General features: G+C 41.8%; 1 protein-coding gene across 1 annotated transcript in view; it reads left to right on the top strand.

The window, feature by feature from the left end:
• The window catches only part of LOC146670864 (beta-1,4 N-acetylgalactosaminyltransferase 2-like), a 32,859-nt gene extending 15,354 nt beyond the window's left edge, over nt 1-17,505 (top strand). The window contains exons 6-11 of the mRNA XM_085404989.1: nt 1,831-1,944; nt 2,114-2,200; nt 10,266-10,447; nt 10,650-10,793; nt 16,831-17,059; nt 17,148-17,505. Coding sequence (XP_085261115.1) covers nt 1,831-1,944; nt 2,114-2,200; nt 10,266-10,447; nt 10,650-10,793; nt 16,831-17,059; nt 17,148-17,341 — 950 coding nt within the window. The 3' untranslated portion in view covers nt 17,342-17,505. The remainder of the gene's footprint in view (nt 1-1,830; nt 1,945-2,113; nt 2,201-10,265; nt 10,448-10,649; nt 10,794-16,830; nt 17,060-17,147) is intronic.
• The last annotated feature ends 5,972 nt before the right edge of the window (nt 17,506-23,477 follow it).

The raw sequence follows: 23,477 nt of genomic DNA, 5'->3' as shown, positions 1-23,477 counted from the left end.
TCCTTTAAATACTGTGTCGGAGGGTTTGAGTGGACGGTGCTTCAGACATGTCCTATAGACATTATATGACACTAGTGATGCTTTTGACCCAGTGTCAATCTGCATTTTTACAACATGTCCCTCCAGTTTGGGCGTGACCCAAAAGCCATCTGAGGTTTCATCCACCTTCAGTATTCGCACAGTATTTATTGCAGACAACACTTCTTCACCTGAGGAGTCATTTGCTCTATCCTCATGAAGCTTAACTGTGTGAACATGTCTTTCTTTTTTGAATCTTGCAGTGCCTCTTTTATTTCCAGGCTTTGAGTCCTTTTGTTCCTGCATGCCCGTGCTACATGACCTTTTTTTCCACAGTTGTTGGAATCCATTTCTTTGCACCAGCAATCACTAGCAAGGTGTCCTAACTTGCCACAGCGGAAGCATGGTCCCTGTGCATTTGCTTTACCATTGTCTAGTTTGTGTACTCTGTCTGTAGCATGTAGCGCATGGGCTTCTTTTGATGCCATTTCCATGGTCACACTGATATTAATTGCCTTCTCAAGAGTCAAGTCACTTTCCGTGAGCAATTTCTTCTGTGCAGCTTCATTTCTTAAACCACACACGAGTCTGTCTCTTAATGTGTCATTTAAAACATCTTTAAACTCACAGTGTTCAGCTAATTTGCGTAACGATGCAACGAACATTGTGACAGACTCACCCTCTTCTTGGTTTCGCTTGTGAAACCTGAACCGTTCAGCGATCACGAGGGGCTTGGGCGAGAAGTGTTTGGTCAGTGTGTTCACGATCTCTGTGAAACTTTTATTGCCGGGCTTTGCTGGCTGTAGCAGGCTCCTTAGCAGGGTAAAAGTTCTTGGGCCTATCACACTCAAAAAAATGGGCACCAGTTTAGCATCCTGTATGTCGTTAGCCGCAACGAAATATCCAAAACGCTCCGTATATGAGCTCCATTGCTCCGTGCTTTCGTCGAAGGGACCGATAGGGCCAGTAACTCCAGCCATTACTCGGCTCCTGGTTGAATGGCACTCTTCCCCTATCAACTGTTCCTTTTCGTAACGTCTCTTTTACCCGTTTATGTTTTGGTTAGCGTCACTTACGGAGTCTGCCTTCGTCGTCCTGTCCGCTGTACATTCCTCCCTCCGGCGCCGTCTAACACCAAGTCAGTACGAGGCATCAGCAGGAAAAAAAAGTGTAAAACTCCAAGCGGACTGCAGCGTCGGTCCAGACGTCCTCGTCGCCACTTTTGTTATATCTTCACTCCGGGTTACCAGTATAACAATGACCACGACGTAACTTGAGGTATTTATTATAACGGCATAACTTAACATGGAGCTAGCCCGAGCGACAGCCTAAAGCTTTTTATCCCATAATGCATCTGGGCATGACCGCTACGGGTCCTGTTATAACCCAAAATACACAACAAGAAGGGCCTGAATTCATCTTCACCATCTACTGTATTTTTGTGTGGAGTGTGCATGCTCTCTCTGTGTTTGCACTGGTTCTCTTGTCTACTCTGGCTCCCTCCCAGAATCCAAACACATGCAGTGGTTGAGGTTAGGTTAGTTGGTTATTCTTAACTGCCTGTGAATGTGAGTGTCAATGGTTGTCTGTATGTGTTAGACCTGCGACGGACTGGCGACCCACCCCGACCTCCCAATAAGGATAAGCGCAAGAGAATGGATGGGCGAATAATTTAATTAGGAAAGACACTTTCCTAATTAGCCAGAATAAATTACTCTGAATTAAAGACTACTCCTATTATATTATAAGCCCTTTCTGAGAAATGACGAGCAGTATTATATTACTTTAAAATTGTCTGGTTTTAATTCACAGGTTCTGGAGAGACGAAACTGATTATTGAGTCTAGCAGCCTGTTGGTCCTCAATGACCTGCTGGCCAAAGTGTCCTATACCAGCACCATCTACCACATAAACACTGGAGACCTTGGTATGTGTCAGAAATGTGAAGCGCTATAAACACCCATTTTTAAATGACAATTGAATTTGCAAAATAATGTGCATTTTACACATGATCATTAATGCATGTTTAAAATAACTGTGAAAGAAAAAGTGAGTCCCCCTTGTTCTGAACCTAAACATTTTTTTTTTTTGTTTAGTCACCTTCCAGTTTGAAAACTATGAAGCCGTGTTTCCCATTACCATCCAGCAGCCTCATGTACCAGTCCTGTATGACATGGGAACAGGTAGAAGTGAATTCTTGATCAGCGCTTAATATTCAAGCCCATATTCATTTAAATATTCAAATTCAAATTCAAATTTTATTTGTCACGTACACAGTCATACACAGTACGATATGTAGTGAAATGCTTGGACAACTGCTCGTGACCTAAAGAAAACAAAAAAGGAAAAGGCTATGAATAAGATAGGAAATAAATATGAAAAATTAAAAAGGGTAAATTAACTAGGAAGGAATAAAATATAAATTAAGGTTAAAAATGAAATAACTGTACAACACAAATTAGAATGAAGGGTAAATTTAACTGGGAGAATAAGATAAAATATATAAATTAAAGTTGAAAATAAAATAACTGTACAACAAAATACACAATATAGAACTATATAAGAATGTATGAAGAAATATAAATAAATATATACACAATAACAGCAGCATATACACAACATATACACATATATCCAACATATATTGTTGGAAAATGCTTCTTTAATATATTAATTGCATGCTGTTAAGAGCATTAACAGCATCCAAAGAACATTATGTTGATGCAAAATCATTATTTCCTTCAGTTACTGTCATTTTCTCATTATCTTACCTTTCTCAGAAAAACAATCTTAAGCCTCTTCTTCTTCACTCCTAGATGTTTCCACATTAGGAAGTATCTTAAACACTATGTTTTGTTAAAAACTAGTAACTGATTAGTTAATAAATATCACCAAGAAGACCTCACAATAGTATAATATAGTTTGAGCAATCTTCTGGATATGGGTATCCTATACCAAGCCTATATCATAACTCCATTCTTAAAGTGAGGTGTTTGCAGACATCATAGCATGGTGTGGTAGAACTATTTCGACCAGCTGACATGGGTCTTTGTCAAGATTTTCAATCAGTCCCTATCATATCCCACCAACTCACCCTGCCTGAAATCCATCATAGTCCATCTGCATAAAAAAAAAAAAACTTGCCTCAATGTCTACCAGCCATCAACACTGACTAAACTATATATATAGATATATATATAGATATAGATATATATATATATATATATATATATATATAGATATATATATATAGATATATATATATATATATATATATATATATATATATATATATATATATATATATATATATATATATATATATATATAAAAACACCCAGCACGCCCCTGCGGGCGGTTTATCCTTCAAGCTCGGGTCCTCTACCAGAGGCCTGGGAGCTTGAGGGTCCTGCGCAGTATCTTAGCTGTTCCCAGGACTGCGCTCTTCTGGACAGAGATCTCCGATGTTGTTCCTGGGATCTGCTGGAGCCACTCGCCTAGCTTGGGAGTCACCGCACCTAGTGCTCCGATTACCACGGGGACCACCGTTACCTTCACCCTCCACATCCTCTCGAGCTCTTCTCTGAGCCCTTGGTATTTCTCCAGCTTCTCGTGTTCCTTCTTCCTGATATTGCTGTCATTCGGAACCGCTACATCGATCACTACGGCCGTCTTCTTCTGTTTGTCTACCACCACTATGTCCGGTTGGTTAGCCACCACCATTTTGTCCGTCTGTATCTGGAAGTCCCACAGGATCTTAGCTCGGTCATTCTCCACCACCCTTGGGGGCATCTCCCATTTTGACCTCGGGACTTCTAGGTTATACTCGGCACAGATGTTCCTGTACACTATGCCGGCCACTTGGTTATGGCGTTCCATGTATGCCTTGCCTGCTAGCATCTTGCACCCTGCTGTTATGTGCTGGATTGTCTCTGGGGCATCTTTACACAGCCTGCACCTGGGGTCTTGCCTGGTGTGATAGACCCCAGCCTCTATGGATCTTGTACTCAGAGCTTGTTCTTGTGCTGCCATGATTAGTGCCTCTGTGCTGTCTTTCAATCCAGCTTTGTCCAGCCACTGGTAGGATTTCTGGATATCAGCCACCTCCTCTATCTGCCGGTGGTACATACCGTGCAGGGGCCTGTCCTTCCATGATGGTTCCTCGTCTCCCTCCTCTTTCTTGGGTTTCTGCTGCCTGAGGTATTCACTGAGCACTCGGTCAGTTGGGGCCATCTTCCCAATGTATTCTTGGATGTTCGTTGTCTCATCCTGGACTGTGGTGCTGACACTCACCAGTCCCCGGCCCCCTTCCTTCCGCTTAGCGTACAGCCTCAGGGTGCTGGACTTGGGGTGAAACCCTCCATGCATGGTCAGGAGCTTTCTTGTCTTTATGTCAGTGGCTTCTATCTCCTCCTTTGGCCAGCCTATTACCCCAGCAGGGTACCTGATCACGGGCAGGGCGTATGTGTTGATGGCCCGGATCTTGTTCTTACCATTCAGCTGACTCCTCAGGACTTGCCTGACCCTCTGCAGGTACTTGGTGGTTGCAGCCTTTCTAGCGGCCTCTTCATGGTTCCCATTTGCCTGCGGGATCCCCAGGTACTTGTAACTGTCCTCTATGTCTGCAATGTTGCCTTCTGGTAGTTCAATCCCCTCAGTTCTGACTACCTTCCCTCTCTTTGTTACCATCCGACTACACTTCTCCAGTCCGAACGACATTCCAATGTCATTGCTGTATAGCCTGGTAGTGTGGATCAGTGAATCGATGTCTCGTTCACTCTTGGCATACAGCTTGATGTCATCCATGTACAGGAGGTGGCTGACAACTGCTCCGTTCCATAGTCGGTATCCGTAGCCAGTCTTGTTAATGATCTCACTGAGGGGGTTCAGGCCTATGCAGAACAGCAGTGGGGACAGAGCATCTCCTTGGTAGATCCCGCACTTGATGGTGACTTGTGCTATGGGCTTGGAGTTGGCCTCTAGTGTTGTACGCCACATCCCCATTGAGTTCCTGATGAAGGCTCTTAGGGTCCCATTGATCTTGTACAATTCTAGGCATTCCAGTATCCAGCTGTGGGGCATTGAGTCATAGGCCTTCTTGTAATCAATCCAGGCAGTGCACAGGTTGGTCAGTCTGGTCTTGCAGTCTCGGCTGATTGTTCTGTCTACCAGTAGCTGGTGTTTTGCACCTCTGGTATTCTTGCCAATTCCTTTCTGTGTCCCGCTCATGTATTGACCCATGTGCCTGTTCATCTTAGCCGATATGATGCCTGACAGGAGCTTCCATGTAGTACTGAGGCAGGTTATTGGTCGGTAGTTGGAGGGGACCGGTCCCTTCTTGGGGTCCTTGGGGATCAGGACCGTCCGGCCTTCAGTTAGCCATTCCGGGTGTCTCTCGTTAACTAGCAGCTGGTTCATTTGTGCTGCCAGACGCTCGTGGAGTGCAGTCAGCTTCTTCAGCCAGTAGGCGTGAACCATGTCGGGCCCTGGTGCTGTCCAACTCTTCATACTGGAGACCCTTTCTTGGATATCTGCCACTGTGATGGTTACTGGACCCTGTTCAGGGAGGTCGCTGTGGTCTGCCCTCAGATCCTCTAGCCACTGAGCATTGCCGTTATGGGTTGCATCCTTCTCCCATATGCTCTTCCAGTATTGCTCCGTCTCCAGCCTTGGTGGTGCTGTTCTCTTATTGTTCCCTTGCCACTGAGAGTACACCTTTGCTGGTTCTGTGGAGAACAGCTGGTTTATTCTCCTGCCTTCTATCTCTCTGGTGTACCTCCTCAAGCGGCTGGCCAAGGCTGTGAGTCTTTGCTTGGCAGTTTCCAAGGCCTCAGGTATGGACAGCTTGCTGTATTTCTTAGGCACCTTATTTGTCGCACCTTGCTGCAACTCCGTTAGTTGGCTAACCTCCCTCCGTGCTACTTTGATCTTGCCCTCTAGCCTCCTTCTCCATGGAGGGTACTGCCCCTTGTCGCTGTTCAACTTGTAGCCAAGCATCTCACTGATCACTGCTGCCGTATTGTAGATCAGCTTGTTAGTGTCGGTAATCGTGGTTGTAGGTATTGCCCGTAGTGCTGCATTAACATCATCTAGCAGACCTTCTGAGGGTACTTCACGTAATCTTGGTAACCGGCTACGGGGGATCCAGGTTTCAAGCTTGGCCATGATCCTATTTTTCAGGTCAGTTCCTCTCGCACTCAACGATCCTTCTCCTATCGCACTTGGGGCTATGTACCCAATCTCGGGTGGGGGTGATGATATCGCCCCCCTGACCTGGCGTCCTGACTCCTCCTTGCCGTAGCATTTGTGTTGTACCTCGTCAATCTCTAGCTGTGAGAGCAGTCCCTTCTTTCGAATGTTGGAACACTGAGCTACTAGTTGTTTCGCCGTCATTGTGGATGTTGGGTATCGAAGAATCCATAGGTCCCTCATCCTATTCATGTAGCCCCTTCCGCCGGGGTTACTTGCGTAGTAGCATTCCAACAACGCCCTGTTTTCGTCTCTTGCCCACCGATGCTTTCTTGTTCCAGTAGCCCACTTTTCGTCAGGGTGCCCTGGTTCCTCAACACCTGACGCGGACCTTGTTGATCCGGGCGACGTCCGAGCCGGCATGCCTTCATATTTATCTGTCTCGCTCATGTCTGCGGTAGGCTTGCTTAGCATAGGGGGTCTAGCCTTAGGACCCTTACTGGATACAGACGCCCCAGGCAGGAATCAAACTTGGAACCAGGGCACCCTGACGAAAAGTGGGCTACTGGAACAAGAAGGCATCGGTGGGCAAGGGACGAAAACAGGGCGTTGTTGGAATGCTACTACGCAAGTAACCCCGGCGGAAGGGGCTACATGAATAGGATGAGGGACCTATGGATTCTTCGATACCCAACATCCACAATGACGGCGAAACAACTAGTAGCTCAGTGTTCCAACATTCGAAAGAAGGGACTGCTCTCACAGCTAGAGATTGACGAGGTACAACACAAATGCTACGGCAAGGAGGAGTCAGGACGCCAGGTCAGGGGGGAGATATCATCACCCCCACCCGAGATTGGGTACATAGCCCCAAGTGCGATAGGAGAAGGATCATTGAGTGCGAGAGGAACTGACCTGAAAAATAGGATCATGGCCAAGCTTGAAACCTGGATCCCCCGTAGCCGGTTACCAAGATTACGTGAAGTACCCTCAGAAGGTCTGCTAGATGATGTTAATGCAGCACTACGGGCAATACCTACAACCACGATTACCGACACTAACAAGCTGATCTACAATACGGCAGCAGTGATCAGTGAGATGCTTGGCTACAAGTTGAACAGCCACAAGGGGCAGTACCCTCCATGGAGAAGGAGGCTAGAGGGCAAGATCAAAGTAGCACGGAGGGAGGTTAGCCAACTAACGGAGTTGCAGAAAGGTGCGACAAATAAGGTGCCTAAGAAATACAGCAAGCTATCCATACCTGAGGCCTTGGAAACTGCCAAGCAAAGACTCACAGCCTTGGCCAGCCGCTTGAGGAGGTACACCAGAGAGATAGAAGGCAGGAGAATAAACCAGCTGTTCTCCACAGAACCAGCAAAGGTGTACTCTCAGTGGCAAGGGAACAATAAGAGAACAGCACCACCAAGGCTGGAGACGGAGCAATACTGGAAGAGCATATGGGAGAAGGATGCAACCCATAACGGCAATGCTCAGTGGCTAGTGGATCTGAGGGCAGACCACAGCGACCTCCCTGAACAGGGTCCAGTAACCATCACAGTGGCAGATATCCAAGAAAGGGTCTCCAGTATGAAGAGTTGGACAGCACCAGGGCCCGACATGGTTCACGCCTACTGGCTGAAGAAGCTGACTGCACTCCACGAGCGTCTGGCAGCACAAATGAACCAGCTGCTAGTTAACGAGAGACACCCGGAATGGCTAACTGAAGGCCGGACGGTCCTGATCCCCAAGGACCCCAAGAAGGGACCGGTCCCCTCCAACTACCGACCAATAACCTGCCTCAGTACTACATGGAAGCTCCTGTCAGGCATCATATCGGCTAAGATGAACAGGCACATGGGTCAATACATGAGCGGGACACAGAAAGGAATTGGCAAGAATACCAGAGGTGCAAAACACCAGCTACTGGTAGACAGAACAATCAGCCGAGACTGCAAGACCAGACTGACCAACCTGTGCACTGCCTGGATTGATTACAAGAAGGCCTATGACTCAATGCCCCACAGCTGGATACTGGAATGCCTAGAATTGTACAAGATCAATGGGACCCTAAGAGCCTTCATCAGGAACTCAATGGGGATGTGGCGTACAACACTAGAGGCCAACTCCAAGCCCATAGCACAAGTCACCATCAAGTGCGGGATCTACCAAGGAGATGCTCTGTCCCCACTGCTGTTCTGCATAGGCCTGAACCCCCTCAGTGAGATCATTAACAAGACTGGCTACGGATACCGACTATGGAACGGAGCAGTTGTCAGCCACCTCCTGTACATGGATGACATCAAGCTGTATGCCAAGAGTGAACGAGACATCGATTCACTGATCCACACTACCAGGCTATACAGCAATGACATTGGAATGTCGTTCGGACTGGAGAAGTGTAGTCGGATGGTAACAAAGAGAGGGAAGGTAGTCAGAACTGAGGGGATTGAACTACCAGAAGGCAACATTGCAGACATAGAGGACAGTTACAAGTACCTGGGGATCCCGCAGGCAAATGGGAACCATGAAGAGGCCGCTAGAAAGGCTGCAACCACCAAGTACCTGCAGAGGGTCAGGCAAGTCCTGAGGAGTCAGCTGAATGGTAAGAACAAGATCCGGGCCATCAACACATACGCCCTGCCCGTGATCAGGTACCCTGCTGGGGTAATAGGCTGGCCAAAGGAGGAGCTAGAAGCCACTGACATAAAGACAAGAAAGCTCCTGACCATGCATGGAGGGTTTCACCCCAAGTCCAGCACCCTGAGGCTGTACGCTAAGCGGAAGGAAGGGGGCCGGGGACTGGTGAGTGTCAGCACCACAGTCCAGGATGAGACAACGAACATCCAAGAATACATTGGGAAGATGGCCCCAACTGACCGAGTGCTCAGTGAATACCTCAGGCAGCAGAAACCCAAGAAAGAGGAGGGAGACGAGGAACCATCATGGAAGGACAGGCCCCTGCACGGTATGTACCACCGGCAGATAGAGGAGGTGGCTGATATCCAGAAATCCTACCAGTGGCTGGACAAAGCTGGACTGAAAGACAGCACAGAGGCACTAATCATGGCAGCACAAGAACAAGCTCTGAGCACAAGATCCATAGAGGCTGGATATATATATATATATATATATATATATATATATGTGTATATATATATATATGTGTATATATATATATATGTGTATATATATATATATGTGTATATATATATATATATATATATATATATATATATATATATATACACATATATACATATATACATACATACATACATATATATTCTGCCCCCACTCCTCCCCTCTTGTCCTTGAAGCCTTTTCTTTTTCCCGCCCTCCTTCCTTTGCCTTCAGTTCCATTTCAAAAAAGAAGAAATAGGAATGTGACCAATGACATGTAAAAATCGAAATCTGCTACAATAGTAACAACATTTACAAAAATAACCTTACATTTGTTGTATAAGACAAAAAATCATAAACTTTAAGGGACAAGTTTACTGAGGTTATAAATCAAGTGAGCATAAGGGTAATATTTCGAGACTTCAAAACATCGTAGGATTTTTATTTATTTATTTATTTAATGACTAACCAGAGAATGCAATATGCTGCATTTAATACTGCATTTACTCTTCCAACCCACTGTCTTTCTTTCATTTAAAGTTTTTGCTGTGTCTTTTCTCAAATTGCTCTGAGAATTTTCTGAAATCACTTCCAAACTGGGAACTGGGACTTTCTTGCTAGAAATTTCTCGAAGCTCACTCAGAGTATGCTGAGAATCTTTCTAATCTGATATCTGTATTGTGACCCCATGCCTAGCAGGCTCCAGAAAGACTCTAAAACATGTGTGAAATAATTCATTTATTTCATAATAACAGGCAGATTTTATATCTTTATATCTAACTTATTTTTCATCCTCACACATGCTTTTCCAGAATTATAAAAAAAAATACATTTATTAGTATTTCCTTTGGTTGAATGACTCAGAAATTTAATGCTACTCTGCCATATTAACAGTTCATCTTTTCTTAAAATTATTCTCTGTATACTTCTGTCTGTTAGATATCAGCTCTCAAGTCACCATCATCACAAAGACCTTTCTGCGTTACAAACAACTGAGGGTGTTGTTGGACAGCATCCGGAAATTCTATAGTGACATTAAAGTGATTATTGCAGATGACAGTTTACAACCAGAAAGCGTTACTGGAGAAAACATCCAGCATTACATCATGCCTCCAGCACAGGTATGCACACACATTCATTTCAGAATTATGAGTTTTTAGCAATATTTTGGACTCAAATTATATTTATAGAATATAAGACATGCAAATGTCAATTCAGTTCTTGGAAGACTTATCAAGTACAATTCCAGTCAAACCAGGTAAATCTCGGGGTCCCATTCCAATTTATAAATTTGAACAGAGGATGTTTCTTTCTTCTTCTCAGGGCTGGTTTGCAGGCAGAAATCTAGCTGTTTCCCAGGTAACAACCAAGTTCTTTCTGTGGGTGGATGATGACTTTTTGTTTTCAGAGAAGACAAAGATAGAGAAGCTTGTGGAGGTGATGGAGGCGGTCCCTGAACTAGATGTGGTAAGAATGAAATAGCTTGTGTTGGTTCAGTTTGTAACAGTTTTTTTTCTTTAGCTCAATCATGTGTAACTTGGACCTACAAGTTTTAAGTTTTCTTGATAAGAGAAGACATCAATTGTTGGGTCTGTGTTTCCACAAGCCCCGCTGGTTTAGAGACTTATTCATCATGAAGAAAACAAGACAGTCAGCGATGGTCTCTGGAATCCCATGTTCCGGGATGATATTCTTATATATTGCTTTGGCCACCAAAATGGCATCTGCTTTCCTAGTTGGGACGATTTCTACCCACTTTGAAAAAGGGCACGCTATCACTACACAGTACTTATAGTTATTACAGTTGGACAGCTCTATACAGTCCATGTGAATAACTTGAAATGGGTGACTGGGTCTGGGGAATTTCCCTCTCTTCAGTCTCAAATTACCCCGAGAATTGTGCTTGCAACATATCATACATGACCTGCAAATTATTTTTTTTTAAAGTATTAAATCCTAGAGTATGAAAATGTTGCTCTACTGCTCCCATCATCTCCCTGCTGTTGTGAAATGGCACAGCCCATGGCTCAAAATAGCAGCAGTCTTATACAAATTCTTAGGCAGTATTGGTTTATCGCACAGATAATAAACACCATCCTGCAAGCTCGCTCCTTCTGTAAGTCACAACCGTTTTCCTGCTGTAGGTGAGTGGGCCTGCGTGTCTGCTGATGTTGTACTGCTAAAATGTTAACACCATGTTCAACTAAAGCTGCCTCTTTTGCGATCTTATCTGCAAAAACCTTCCCTAATGCAACTGGATCTTTCCCTCACATGTGTGCTGCACATTTACAAGCGGCAATTCCACTGGTTAATAACACTGCCTCCAGCAGATTTTGCAAGAGTTTGGCGTGTTCTACAGGTTTCCCTGTAGACGTTGCCACACCTCGTCTCACTCACTGCGCTAAAAAGAAATGTAATGTAGCAAATGCATACTGCCTATCAGTGTATATTGTCTCTCTGCAGCTTTACACGCTTCCGTTAAAGCTAGCATCTCTGCTGCTCAAGCAAATATGAAACATGTTAGTTGTCCTGCACAGATAACTTTCTCACTGTCTGCTACAGTAAAACCTGTCTTAGCCTGTCCCTCTACTGTCGTAAGACTCAAATCATCAACAAACCAAACCTTTCCCTCAACGAGTGCCACAGCTATTGAGTCATCCCTTGGCTTACACTCCTTCTCCAAGTGCTCTCTACACTCATGAGAAGTGCCCTCTTCTTTCGTTGGCAAAAGGGTTGATGGAGTCAGAATTGTGCACCATTTTATGGTAATATGTGTGGTTGTGAGAGTAAGCGTTACATTAAAGACAAGTGTCTTGTAGGTGACAGAAATGTAAATTTAGTCTGCAGACGATGTAAGGCAGAGCACGTCGTACACCTTAGTTGTCTTCCTCAACGTCAACGTCGAAACTCTTCCACTCCTTATGGTTGTTTGCTGTGCAAAGACTCCTCCCGATGATCTCCTGAAAGCCCAGTAGCACAGCTCTCTGTGCGATGTCTTCTGTGCTGTCTCTGATCCTCCTGAAGACTCTCTCCTGGCCTCAGCTCCCATCTTGTGGACAATCCCCTCAGCCACTCCTTCTCGTCCTGGCACCTCACGACATCTACAAATTAAAAAAAAATGACACTCCTCTCGCCACACGGCTTTCACCACGTGTCAACTCCCCAATGAGACATGTACAAGAATGTTGCACAGTCTCCCTAAAACAATCTCCAGGGTTTGTCCCTTGGAGCAGCCATACTCCACCTGTAACCTTGTGTAAAAACATTAGTCAGCAATTAAATGTTTAGCTTGTTTAACTCCCAGCTCCACCCAGAGCCTGTATCCTAGAAGACAAAGTCTTTAAGTTAAAACAACTTCACATTTGCAACTAACTGCAGCTCGTAAGTGTAATAAAGTATTCAGCATCACAGAGACAAGGATCATTGCAGGTTTATTCTAAACTCCTTAAACTCCTGCTTTTTCCATACTTTGCTCCAAATCATTTAACATCTCAACGTCATTCCACATTGTAATCAGTGACGTCCCTTAAGTTTGTCACTCATCATGAGCCCAACAGTGTGGTCAGATAATGAGCCCTATTTAACTATTCAGTAACCACTGCACATCTGTTCAATTGTCACTTGTCTGTCTGTGCTGAATCCTCTTCAAACACTCTTAAAGAAAAACAAACATTAGCCAAACACACGGATCATCCTGGTTGTCAGGTGTCGGCCATCCAGATTCCAGAGGAGCTGTGAAAAGTCATAAAGTTAACACTCTGCTGTAAAAAGATGCAACACTGGTTTCAAATACAGTATCACACTGTATTCACTTCTCCCCTGTAACATTCACATTTTCTCCAACATTTTCTCAACAACACAGTGTAATTTCATCATCAACATATAGCCTGTAACCACAGTTTTCTTCACACAAAATCTCAGTAATCCTGTGGTAGAAAAACATCATTAAGTTGTGTCCTGCTGTAAATCACATGATCAAATCACATGATTAACCATCTGCTGTAATAAAGAAATGTAAATGTTAGCGCTGCACAGGTGTATACACTCTTTCTCACAGTAATCTCTGTGAGCAACACACGGTAGTGAATAACACACCCATGGTAAATTCACAGACACAGAAAAATTAAAACTAAAAAGGTTAAATTTGCAGAGTTCACATAGTCATGTCACCCAAGTTTCCTCCTGTGGTCTCCTTCTGCTCCTGCAACAGAGACACACACAGTGATACAGCCACACCTTTGTCAGGTGGGGGTTAGCTTCACACAATGGTGTTAAGTCAGTCAGTCTTGTCAGCTTTAACCAGTCAGTCAGTTCCCCATTTTTTTAAATTCTCACTCATTCACTCAGTGATTCTTTCTTTTGCTGATAGTGGAAATTATTGTCGCATTTTGTTTCCACCCTCAGAAAAACGACGACATTTCAAAAAGAAAAAGAATTTAGACTGGATTTCCTCGTTGAATCCTTTTGGACAGGAACTTACTTTCTAATTGTCCCAAATAAGTGGCTTTCTCCCCAGCCCATTTTAATTTTGGAGAAACTCACTTTGCAACCGTTCGCAACAACATGTTGTATAGTTCTTCCTATTCAAACGTTCAGATCTGCTTAGATGACAGAAAAATTATCAAACAAAACTTTAGTGCACCATGAGAGTAACAAAATAAAAAGAAAATAAAGGAAAGCAAAGGAAAGAAAGGCCTTGTTTAAGTCATGACACGTGTTCTTCAACTCAGGGGAATAAATCGTAACAACCCAATTGGCAGGCTCAACTTAGTAACAAAAGACAAATCAACAGCCAGTTTAATCTCAAACATTCATCCAAATCAGCCATACACACAACATACAGCATAACCCTGCTGTCTCATCACATAATAAGTTTCTTCTCATGTAACTAAATGTGTGCCATGTTACAACTTCTTCACACACCAGAAACTCACAATCAGCTCACTCAGCTCACTCATTTAAGACCTCTCATCAGCATTCTGTTTCCTCCTCTATGATGCAACCATCTGTCCTCCTATAATATTCAGTCCACTAGTCTATATATCACTTTCATCTTACTAGTGACTTGGACAAGATGACTAACAGAATCTCGTGCTTAAGATGCTGTCTGGTCTTCATGAGTATCATTTATTGTGTATATGCATGTAGGGTTAGTATAGTTAATGCATTTTCTGTATGTTTTTGTGTTCCTCTCTCATCACATTTCCATTATTCTCATCACTGCTTAAACAACATACATCTCTCTCTCTGATTTTTTTTTTAAACTGTCCTTTTCTCCAAAACAGAAAATAGCATTGCAGTTGTTTCAGGCTGAGAAACACCAAACACTCTTCATGCTATCATTCATCCACACAACTATTTTATTTCTTTTGTCCACTGGGCAGGTGACCTGCAGAATCATGTCTGCCCCAGCTGGATACCTTTTCACACACACCGTGATGTCAGACACACTCACACTCACTTCTGCTTAGAGCACAATTTCACTTCATTCGTCAACGATCCACACACCACGTGCTGCCCAATAAATACTTTGCAGTGTATTTCATCCTCTTTCAAGGTAGACTTCTTTTAATTTTGCGGCATGCAACGCGCCTTACCCCAAAACCCAGGCTACGTGTAATTCCGTTAACATGACTTAGGTTTCCTTCTGTGCTGCTGCGTTCACTTACTGGCACTCACACACACATACGCTCATTCACACTCTCTTTAGGCCTATAACCTCCCTTACCGTGGCGAGCTCTATCCTCCTTACTATTGGAGGAGAAACCAAACACTCAACGCCCTTAACTGCGGAGAAAAACCTTTTTTAATTTTTTAGAGCTCTATCCTCCTTTCGGTGGAGAAACCATCTTAACCCTCCTTAAAACACTGGCGGAGAAGCCAAACCTACCTCCTTAAATAAATCAAAAAGATTTAAAAACAAAAACACTGGCGGAGAAGCCAGGCAGCTTGCGTCTACACGCACAGCTTGCACACTCACGTAACTGCGTTTAACCGCACGGTCACGTAGCCGCTCTCTAAGGCCTTCTGTACTCACTGTTCGTGTTGTTTCCGTTCATGGGAAGAATCTCTGGATCCCGTCAATTGCCATCCATCCCGACCGGCCTGGTGACAAAGTTAAGCACCAGGGCTTTCGGCTGCTAGCAGACTGCGGCGGCGTCATCTCCCTCTCCTCAGTGGATGCGATGCGTTGGGCTCCGGTTCCGAAGGACCAATTAAATGTTGGGTCTGTGTTTCCACAAGCCCTGCTGGTTTAGAGACTTATTCATCATGAAGAAAACAAGACAGTCAGCGATCGATCGGTTTATTTGCAAGGGAGGCCTCGTCGGTATCTCAGAAACGCACTTCGAATCTCATTACGAATGACCCCGACGACGGCCTCCTCTCGCTGCCTTTTATTGGGAAAAGAGTTCACACAAGACAGGGAGTGCAGAATTATTAGGCAAATGAGTATTTTGTCCACATCATCCTCTTCATGCATGTTGTCTTACTCCAAGCTGTATAGGCTCGAAAGCCTACTACCAATTAAGCATATTAGGCGATGTGCATCTCTGTAATGAGAAGGGGTGTGGTCTAATGACATCAACACCCTATATCAGGTGTGCATAATTATTAGGCAACGTCCTTTCCTTTGGCAAAATGGGTCAAAAGAAGGACTTGACAGGCTCAGAAAAGTCAAAAATAGTGAGATATCTTGCAGAGGGATGCAGCAGTCTCAAAATTGCAAAGCTTCTGAAGCGTGATCATCGAACAATCAAGCGTTTCATTCAAAATAGTCAACAGGGTCGCAAGAAGCGTGTGGAAAAACCAAGGTGCAAAATAACGGCCCATGAACTGAGAAAAGTCAAGCGTGCAGCTGCCAAGATGCCACTTGCCACCAGTTTGGCCATATTTCAGAGCTGCAACATCACTGGAGTGCCCAAAAGCACAAGGTGTGCAATACTCAGAGACATGGCCAAGGTAAGAAAGGCTGAAAGACGACCACCACTGAACAAGACACACAAGCTGAAACGTCAAGACTGGGCCAAGAAATATCTCAAGACTGGTTTTTTTAAGGTTTTATGGACTGATGAAATGAGAGTGAGTCTTGATGGGCCAGATGGATGGGCCCGTGGCTGGACTGGTAAAGGGCAGAGAGCTCCAGTCCGACTCAGACGCCAGCAAGGTGGAGGTGGAGTACTGGTTTGGGCTGGTATCATCATAGATGAGCATGTGGGGCCTTTTCGGGTTGAGGATGGAGTCAAGCTCAACTCCCAGTCCTACTGCCAGTTTCTGGAAGACACCTTCTTCAAGCAGTGGTACAGGAAGAAGTCTGCATCCTTCAAGAAAAACATGATTGAAAGCATCTGAAAAAAAACTAGACTTCTAACGTGGCCTAATCTAATCTTGAATAATAATTCAAGATTATTTTTTCTCAATCACCAGTTTTGAACCTTGGTTACATGATTCTGTTGTACTGTATTGTGTTGATTTTATAATGGGTTTTTTGTTTTTCTCTAATTAGGTTGGTGGGTCAGTACAAGGGAACCGCTTTTACTTTTCTATTCTATATGAGGAAGGAGATGAAAATGAAGGTGGCTGCCTATACAGGAAGTCTGGTGGAAAATTCCACCGTCTTCCTGGTTACCCACAATGCCATTTGGCCAGTGGAGTGGTCAACTTCTTCCTGGCTCGTACAGATGCCATGCAGAGGGTGAGATTTGACCCCAAGCTCCAGCGAGTAGCGCATTCAGGTAAGTCCAGACCTCAAAAGGGGTTTAGATTGAAAATGGCACTAAGATGATATTTTCTTAAATGGGAAATGTCTGTTTCTGACTCTAGAGTTCTTCATGGATGGCCTGGGCTCTTTGATGGTTGCCTCATGTGGTGATGTGATAATTGACCATCAACCCAAAACACAGGAAAACCGTAATCCTACCTACAACAAATTCAGACACCCTGAAAGAAGTGAAGGCAAATTCAAACTGCAGCTTCACTTTTTCAAAAACCACCTTAAGTGCATTAGATATGGATAGAAGACCATAAACGCACATAAGGGTCACTTATTGTCATTACATATTGCACTTAATCTGAACATTTTCGTCTCTTTCATTTTAATTGTTTAGCCATTACTCCAGGAATGACAGAGCTTGGGATTCATGTGAATAAAGCTATTTTTTCTTTCTGTTGGGTTTTATTGTTCCTGATTTTATTTCTTTATGATTCTATAGGCAGTTTGATTTCTTATGCTATTGTTGATAGGGTTAGTGTCATAAGGTCATGTTTTTATTGTTAATCTAATATATCTAGTAATAACACAATAGTTTGAGTTCCTCTTATTGCCTTGTTTTTATGGAGTGCTGGATGCTGTTCTAGTTTAGAATACTTGATTTTTCATTCAGTTTCAGGTCCTACTTTGAATATGTTTATGTTTAATTTCTTTGTTGTTTCCTTAACTGTTCTTCTCCCTCTCTTGTCTAGTGGTGCGAGGATTGATACTGAAATACTGATTCCTCCGATACCAAATAATTTGTCTATTTTAGTAGTTTGGGGAAAACTGGATTTTATCATTAACAGAAAAGCAGTAGAAAGTAACTATATTATTGTGATCATTGAAATGAAATAGATATAGATAGATAGATAGTCTAGGAAAATGGTTCTTAGCTTTATTGTTGTTTTCAATCAGTCATATTTGTTTTGAGTCATTGTTAATTGAATATTTTAAAGGTTTTGACATTGACTGGGTTTTTTCCCTCTTGTATGATAATTCTTCATAATTAAACAATAAGAACAAGTAGTGCTATGTCTTGTATTTATTGTTAAGGTATAATTTAAAATACAATAATGCTGATTTTGATTTTCCAAGCACATTAAATTCTTGTACAAAGTACTGATATCGAATCAGTATTGTTGATACCAGCCTGAACTTTACTTGGTATGGGATTGGAAAGGAAAACAGAGACATTACTGTCACATAACTACTCTCATATTTAGTTATTTTATGTTTAATGTATCTTTCTTGTTTCTGTTGTTGGGTTGGGTTCCTGTCATATTTTAATAGATACTGGTACCTTTGCCACTTATTCTTTAATCACACGTTCAGAATTTTCTCTTGCAAAATAAGTCCATACTTACACGCCAATTATTATTATTATTTTTTTACTTAAAACATTTTTCTTGCAAAACTAAATAGTCAAAAAAATATCAAAACTGGTAGCCATATGGTTGGTCACCTTACAGCAATATGTAGTATATGAAGTATAATATGTAATATATGAAGCCAAAGTTACGGCAACTCAGAATTTAAAGCCCCAAAGACTATTTTTCCACATTCACACAAGGGCCATTATGCATGTGTGTATGGGTAATTCTTCAAAAATTATTGAAAAACAAGCATTTTTAAGGTATTTAGATGAAGTTAAATCATTTCTTCTGTTCAATATCAATACCTAAGAAATTTCAACTCACAGATTGTGCCAAAATGGACCAGATTGCAAAACGCCTGGCTGTGTATTCATAAACACCTCTGTGACTTTGCTCTTTTACTTCAGCAGTATCAGTCTTTGCACAGATAATGTTCATATGTTGATTCCTGGTTTTCTGGAGTTTATTGTCTATTGCAGTATCTTTAATCTTTAATTTAGGATGAGATGTTAAATTGTGTGTTGTGATGAAATGATTAAAAAATACTCAGTAAAGCTAAAGATCACTCTTCTTCATCCACACAAACTTAAAAATGTGTTTGTCCGTACTGACAACATATAACCTTCCTTCCTCCTCCACAAACAATTCCCAGCTCTGGCCTTGCCTGTGGCTGATAAATTCATTAATTCAATTAAGTAAATTAAAAAAAATTATATTAAGTATCCTTGTGTATCTATAAGTGGGTGTGCAAAACACCCAAGATATCTTACGATGTGTACTTGGTTTGTAGAGTATTTTTAGGCTTGTGAAAATTTGTATTTTAGTGGAGAATTTTTCACAAGTGGGAAGCAGTTGCCTAGTTGAACAAAGTCCAAATGAGTCTAATTTATGAGAGGTAACAAAATCATCAACAATAAAATGTTTAGTAAATAAAGCTCTGTAATTTAAACCGGGTGATAAACACTGTACTGAGAGGAATAGGAAGCTGCAATTTATAGAGCACAGCAATTACATTATTGTCAGTGCTTGTAGATATTACTATGGAAACAGGGATAAGGTTACTATATCTGAGCAAAGACTGACCACTTACACTAATACAAAATATTACGTTTTGTAAACCACACATTACTCTCCAGATTTTCATATATACTGGGCACAATTTGAACCATAAATTTCAAATTTTGAATTGATTGCTCCACAAGACCTGTTTCTGCTGATTTTCAGTCCAGTTCTTGTGTAATTGGCATATCTCAGTCTTTCTTTTCACATTCTGCTTTTCTACAAAATGGATTCTTGACAGCCACTGAGAGCATTTCTGATGTGGCTTTCTTCCTATTTCATAAGGAAATGAATTTCAGATTTTTCCCCCTAAAGTACTTGCAGAAGAAGATCATATCAAGATAGCCCTGAGAATATGTTGTCATCCGATCTGGACATTAGTCAACACAGAGAAGACACCTAAGGAAAGTTTCAGGCGATTCAGGAAAGTGAAAACTCTTAGTGATCCTTTATTTTCAGAGTAATATTAACAGTAATATTACAGTTATTTCCAGTTGTTTACACACAATTACATGTACTTCAGACACAGTGACTACCACATGTAACTGATGCACCACCCCCCTAAACCAATTCTGCTAAACTACAAGCATAATTCCTGCTTTACACTCAAATTGCAGTTTTAAAACACACTTTTTTCAAAACACTACACATAATTCTCTGCATTTGGAACTCTTTTCATGAAGAAAATCTCTTGTTTTCACAAGAGAAACACACTGTCATTCAAAATTGTAAACTCAGTTGCCCTACTTTGCATACTAACTCATCACATAGGTAAACACCTTTCACACATAATTGCAATGAAAAAATCAGAGCTTTATAAAAGGGCAACAGGTGAGTTCTTCTGTTTTGGTGCAATGGATGCCAACATTGGAAACAGAGGCAGAGCCAGAGGAGTGAGAGTAAGAGGAGGAGGGGGAGGAGGAGGAGGATGAGGACGATGAAGACTGGTTCACTGTCCACCCACGCTTTTTAGTTTTTTCTCGATTCGCCATGCTAGGCGATATTTGCCCTGCTGATCGGCCAGTGAAAATATTGCTTGTGATGTGGATGAGGTGTTGTGGCCAAATAGAAACAGAAGAAACGATGCAGCATAATTGTTTTGGTTTTGTTTTGTTTTGTTTTACTGTATTCAATAAATTCTTCTGTTGTTTGGACTTTCCAGACCAGCAGGTTTAGGGAAGTCGTTTATGGGGTCACACTCTGACACACACGCACACACACACACCTCCAAATTCCAATGTAAGGAACAAACATGCCGGGTAAAAGCTATCGGGGCCTACGCTATCTTCAGCTGCACCAGCTACAGGGGCCTGGCTAGCTATGAGTGAATGAAGGGTGCGAAGCCGAGTCTCCAATTCAGTAATCATGGCCTCCAGAGCTGCAAATATGCTACATTTGTTACAAGTATCACTACTGCTAAAGGAGGCCGAGGAGTAACTAAACATCTGAAGCAATGAGCAGGAAAGTGCAGGAGGGACAGGTGAAGAGGCCATGCTGCTAGCAAGTCGGCTACGAGCTAAGCTAAGCTAGCGATACAGTAAAGACACAGTGAGTGAATACTTTGGCTATAATTTAGAAGTGAGTACACAGAGTGTGGTTCGGATGAAGCACGTGTAGATTATACTATAAAAAAGGAGGTATCTAAAAGTTTTTAATTAAATTGCTAAGCAGATAAGCTACTCAAAAACACCACTGTGTGTTGAGCAGGAACAGGAAGTGATACTCTACCGCAGAGAGAGCGAACACCAAGTGGCCAGTCAGATGTCAAAAAGAAATGACAGTCAGATAGTGTTGCAGTAGCATGCAAAGTAACTAATGTGGAATGTATCCTAGTGCCTTTAGTTTTTTGCATATTTGTCAGCACTTGATTTAAGCTGAAAGTCTGCATTCCAATTACGTTTGGATTGTTTGATTTAAAATCTGCTGTGGTGATGTAGCGAGGCAAAAGTACAAAAACTGTCTTGATCCAAAAATTTATGGATGTAACTTTAGCACCCACCACCTCACCTGCCTCTGAATGTGTACTTTAGTCTGCTTTTTCTTCCAATGGCAGACAGAAGCACTTAATCAGAAAATTAGGCCAAAGTTCTGGAAATTCACTGTTAAAAAAAAAAAAGTAATAAAAAATAAAAATGACAAATATATATGAATAACCTAAATGTGTATATACCAAAGGAGAAAACTAGCTTCACACAATAAACATAGGTGCCATTTTGTAGTTGGCTAAACTTAGACAGCAAAACAAATGTTTTGTCAAGAGTATAGCAAAATAAAACTTTATGGTTTACAGACCTCACAAAAGTGGTTCTGGAAGAATGGTCAAAGATTCCCACAAACACACCCGTAAACCTTGTGGAAAGCCATCCCAGAAGTATCCAACCTTTTATAGCTACAAAGGGTTGGCTATCATATTAAACTCTGTGTATTACGAATGAGATGTCACTCAAGTTCATATGTGTGTGAAGGCAGTGTATGTTCATCTCAGTTGTTTCCTTGGGCATCTTTCTACTTTGAGGACGTTTAGGAAAACTGATGTTGTTGATGGTCATATTATGAGATTAATAAAGAAATGACAAAAATCTCAATGGCTTCATTAACATTTTTTGTTACTGTGTTTTCTAGCAGGTTCTGGGTATCACATTTAAAGTAAACATGCTTAACATGTTTACTTTAAATGTTGTTACATTTTCAAGTATAGGGTTATCAGTGATTTCAGTATTATTTCAATTTTATATGTGGTCCCAACATTTTTTTTGGATAGCCGGTCATAAATATATTTAAATCTTTAAGTATCCATAAGCATCCATAAGTGACTGAGCCAGGACTCTCTTCCAGACACTCTAACAACCACCGGCACAATGTACATTTCAGATTTTTTAATTTAAAAAATTTGAGATTGTCTGTTTTATTTAATTAATTTAATGTACAGAATTCACCCACTTGCTCCACACAATGCCACTTACTGCACATAAAGTCCCCCATGTATATATTCACATAATGTATATAATGTAATTCTCTCCCCTTTTGCACAGTCGAGGAGGGTTTCAGGATACATTTCACTGCGTATTGTACTTGTATAACTATGCATGTGACAAATAAAGAATCTTGAATCTCTCTTGAAGTATGATGCACATACTAATTCCTGGAATTTAAGATCCATTTGGTAAATTCAAATATGTTGAATAGTGAATGTGTGGACTATATACTCACGATAAAGTTTTATTGTAGGTGCAGCTAAACATCTGCTAATATTATAATCTGTACCTGTAAAAGGTAAATATGTCCATGGTTGGAAATGTATTCATTTAAGCACTTGATGGGTGTGGACTGTGTAAACTGACTGAATTACCAGAGAACTGTCGGTCATCAGTATGAAATCATGCTGACTGTAATGTACACATTGAGTGTTTGCCTAGAAAAGCAGAGGAAATGTTGATTCTTTTATATTTTTCTCTTAAGTTCAATGTGCAAGTAGATGTGTTTAAAATAAATCTGCTTTTTTTCAGAAATCCGCAATAACAATCTGCTCAGGACTGAAGATAATGTGGTTACTGAGGTTTATTGTGTCCTCTGTAGATGGTTCATTTCAGTCTCTCACTGTGTTCTTATCACAGGATGGAATAGAAAGTTTTCTTTTTATCAGATGCCACTTATATCTACTCATTTCAATTGCCTTAGCACAGGAAACATCTTCTGTGTTTCCTGTGTTATGACATTAAGGCTATTAGTAATTAGGTAATTAGGCCACCTTGGAATAACAGTTCTATTAAAACAACAAAAATAAATAAAAACACCTACAAAGTCCATATTAAGAAGAAGAAGAAGAAGATTATCAGTCAGACCACTAATTTATCATACTGATATATTTCTCCCCCCACTTGGGTTCTTTTGTTCGACTCCTTTTCTTTTACTTTCACTCAGTAGTTAGAATGCAGTGGTTTGAGGGAATAACTGCACAACTCTAGAAAT

The sequence above is a fragment of the Rhamphochromis longiceps genome, linkage group LG4 (assembly GCF_057381845.1).
Source record: "Rhamphochromis longiceps isolate RC_006_pf linkage group LG4, R_longiceps_female_GT1.1, whole genome shotgun sequence".
Classification (NCBI taxonomy): domain Eukaryota; kingdom Metazoa; phylum Chordata; class Actinopteri; order Cichliformes; family Cichlidae; genus Rhamphochromis; species Rhamphochromis longiceps.
Note: the sequence above shows the minus strand (reverse complement) of the source record. Positions and strands in the feature narration are given on the sequence as shown.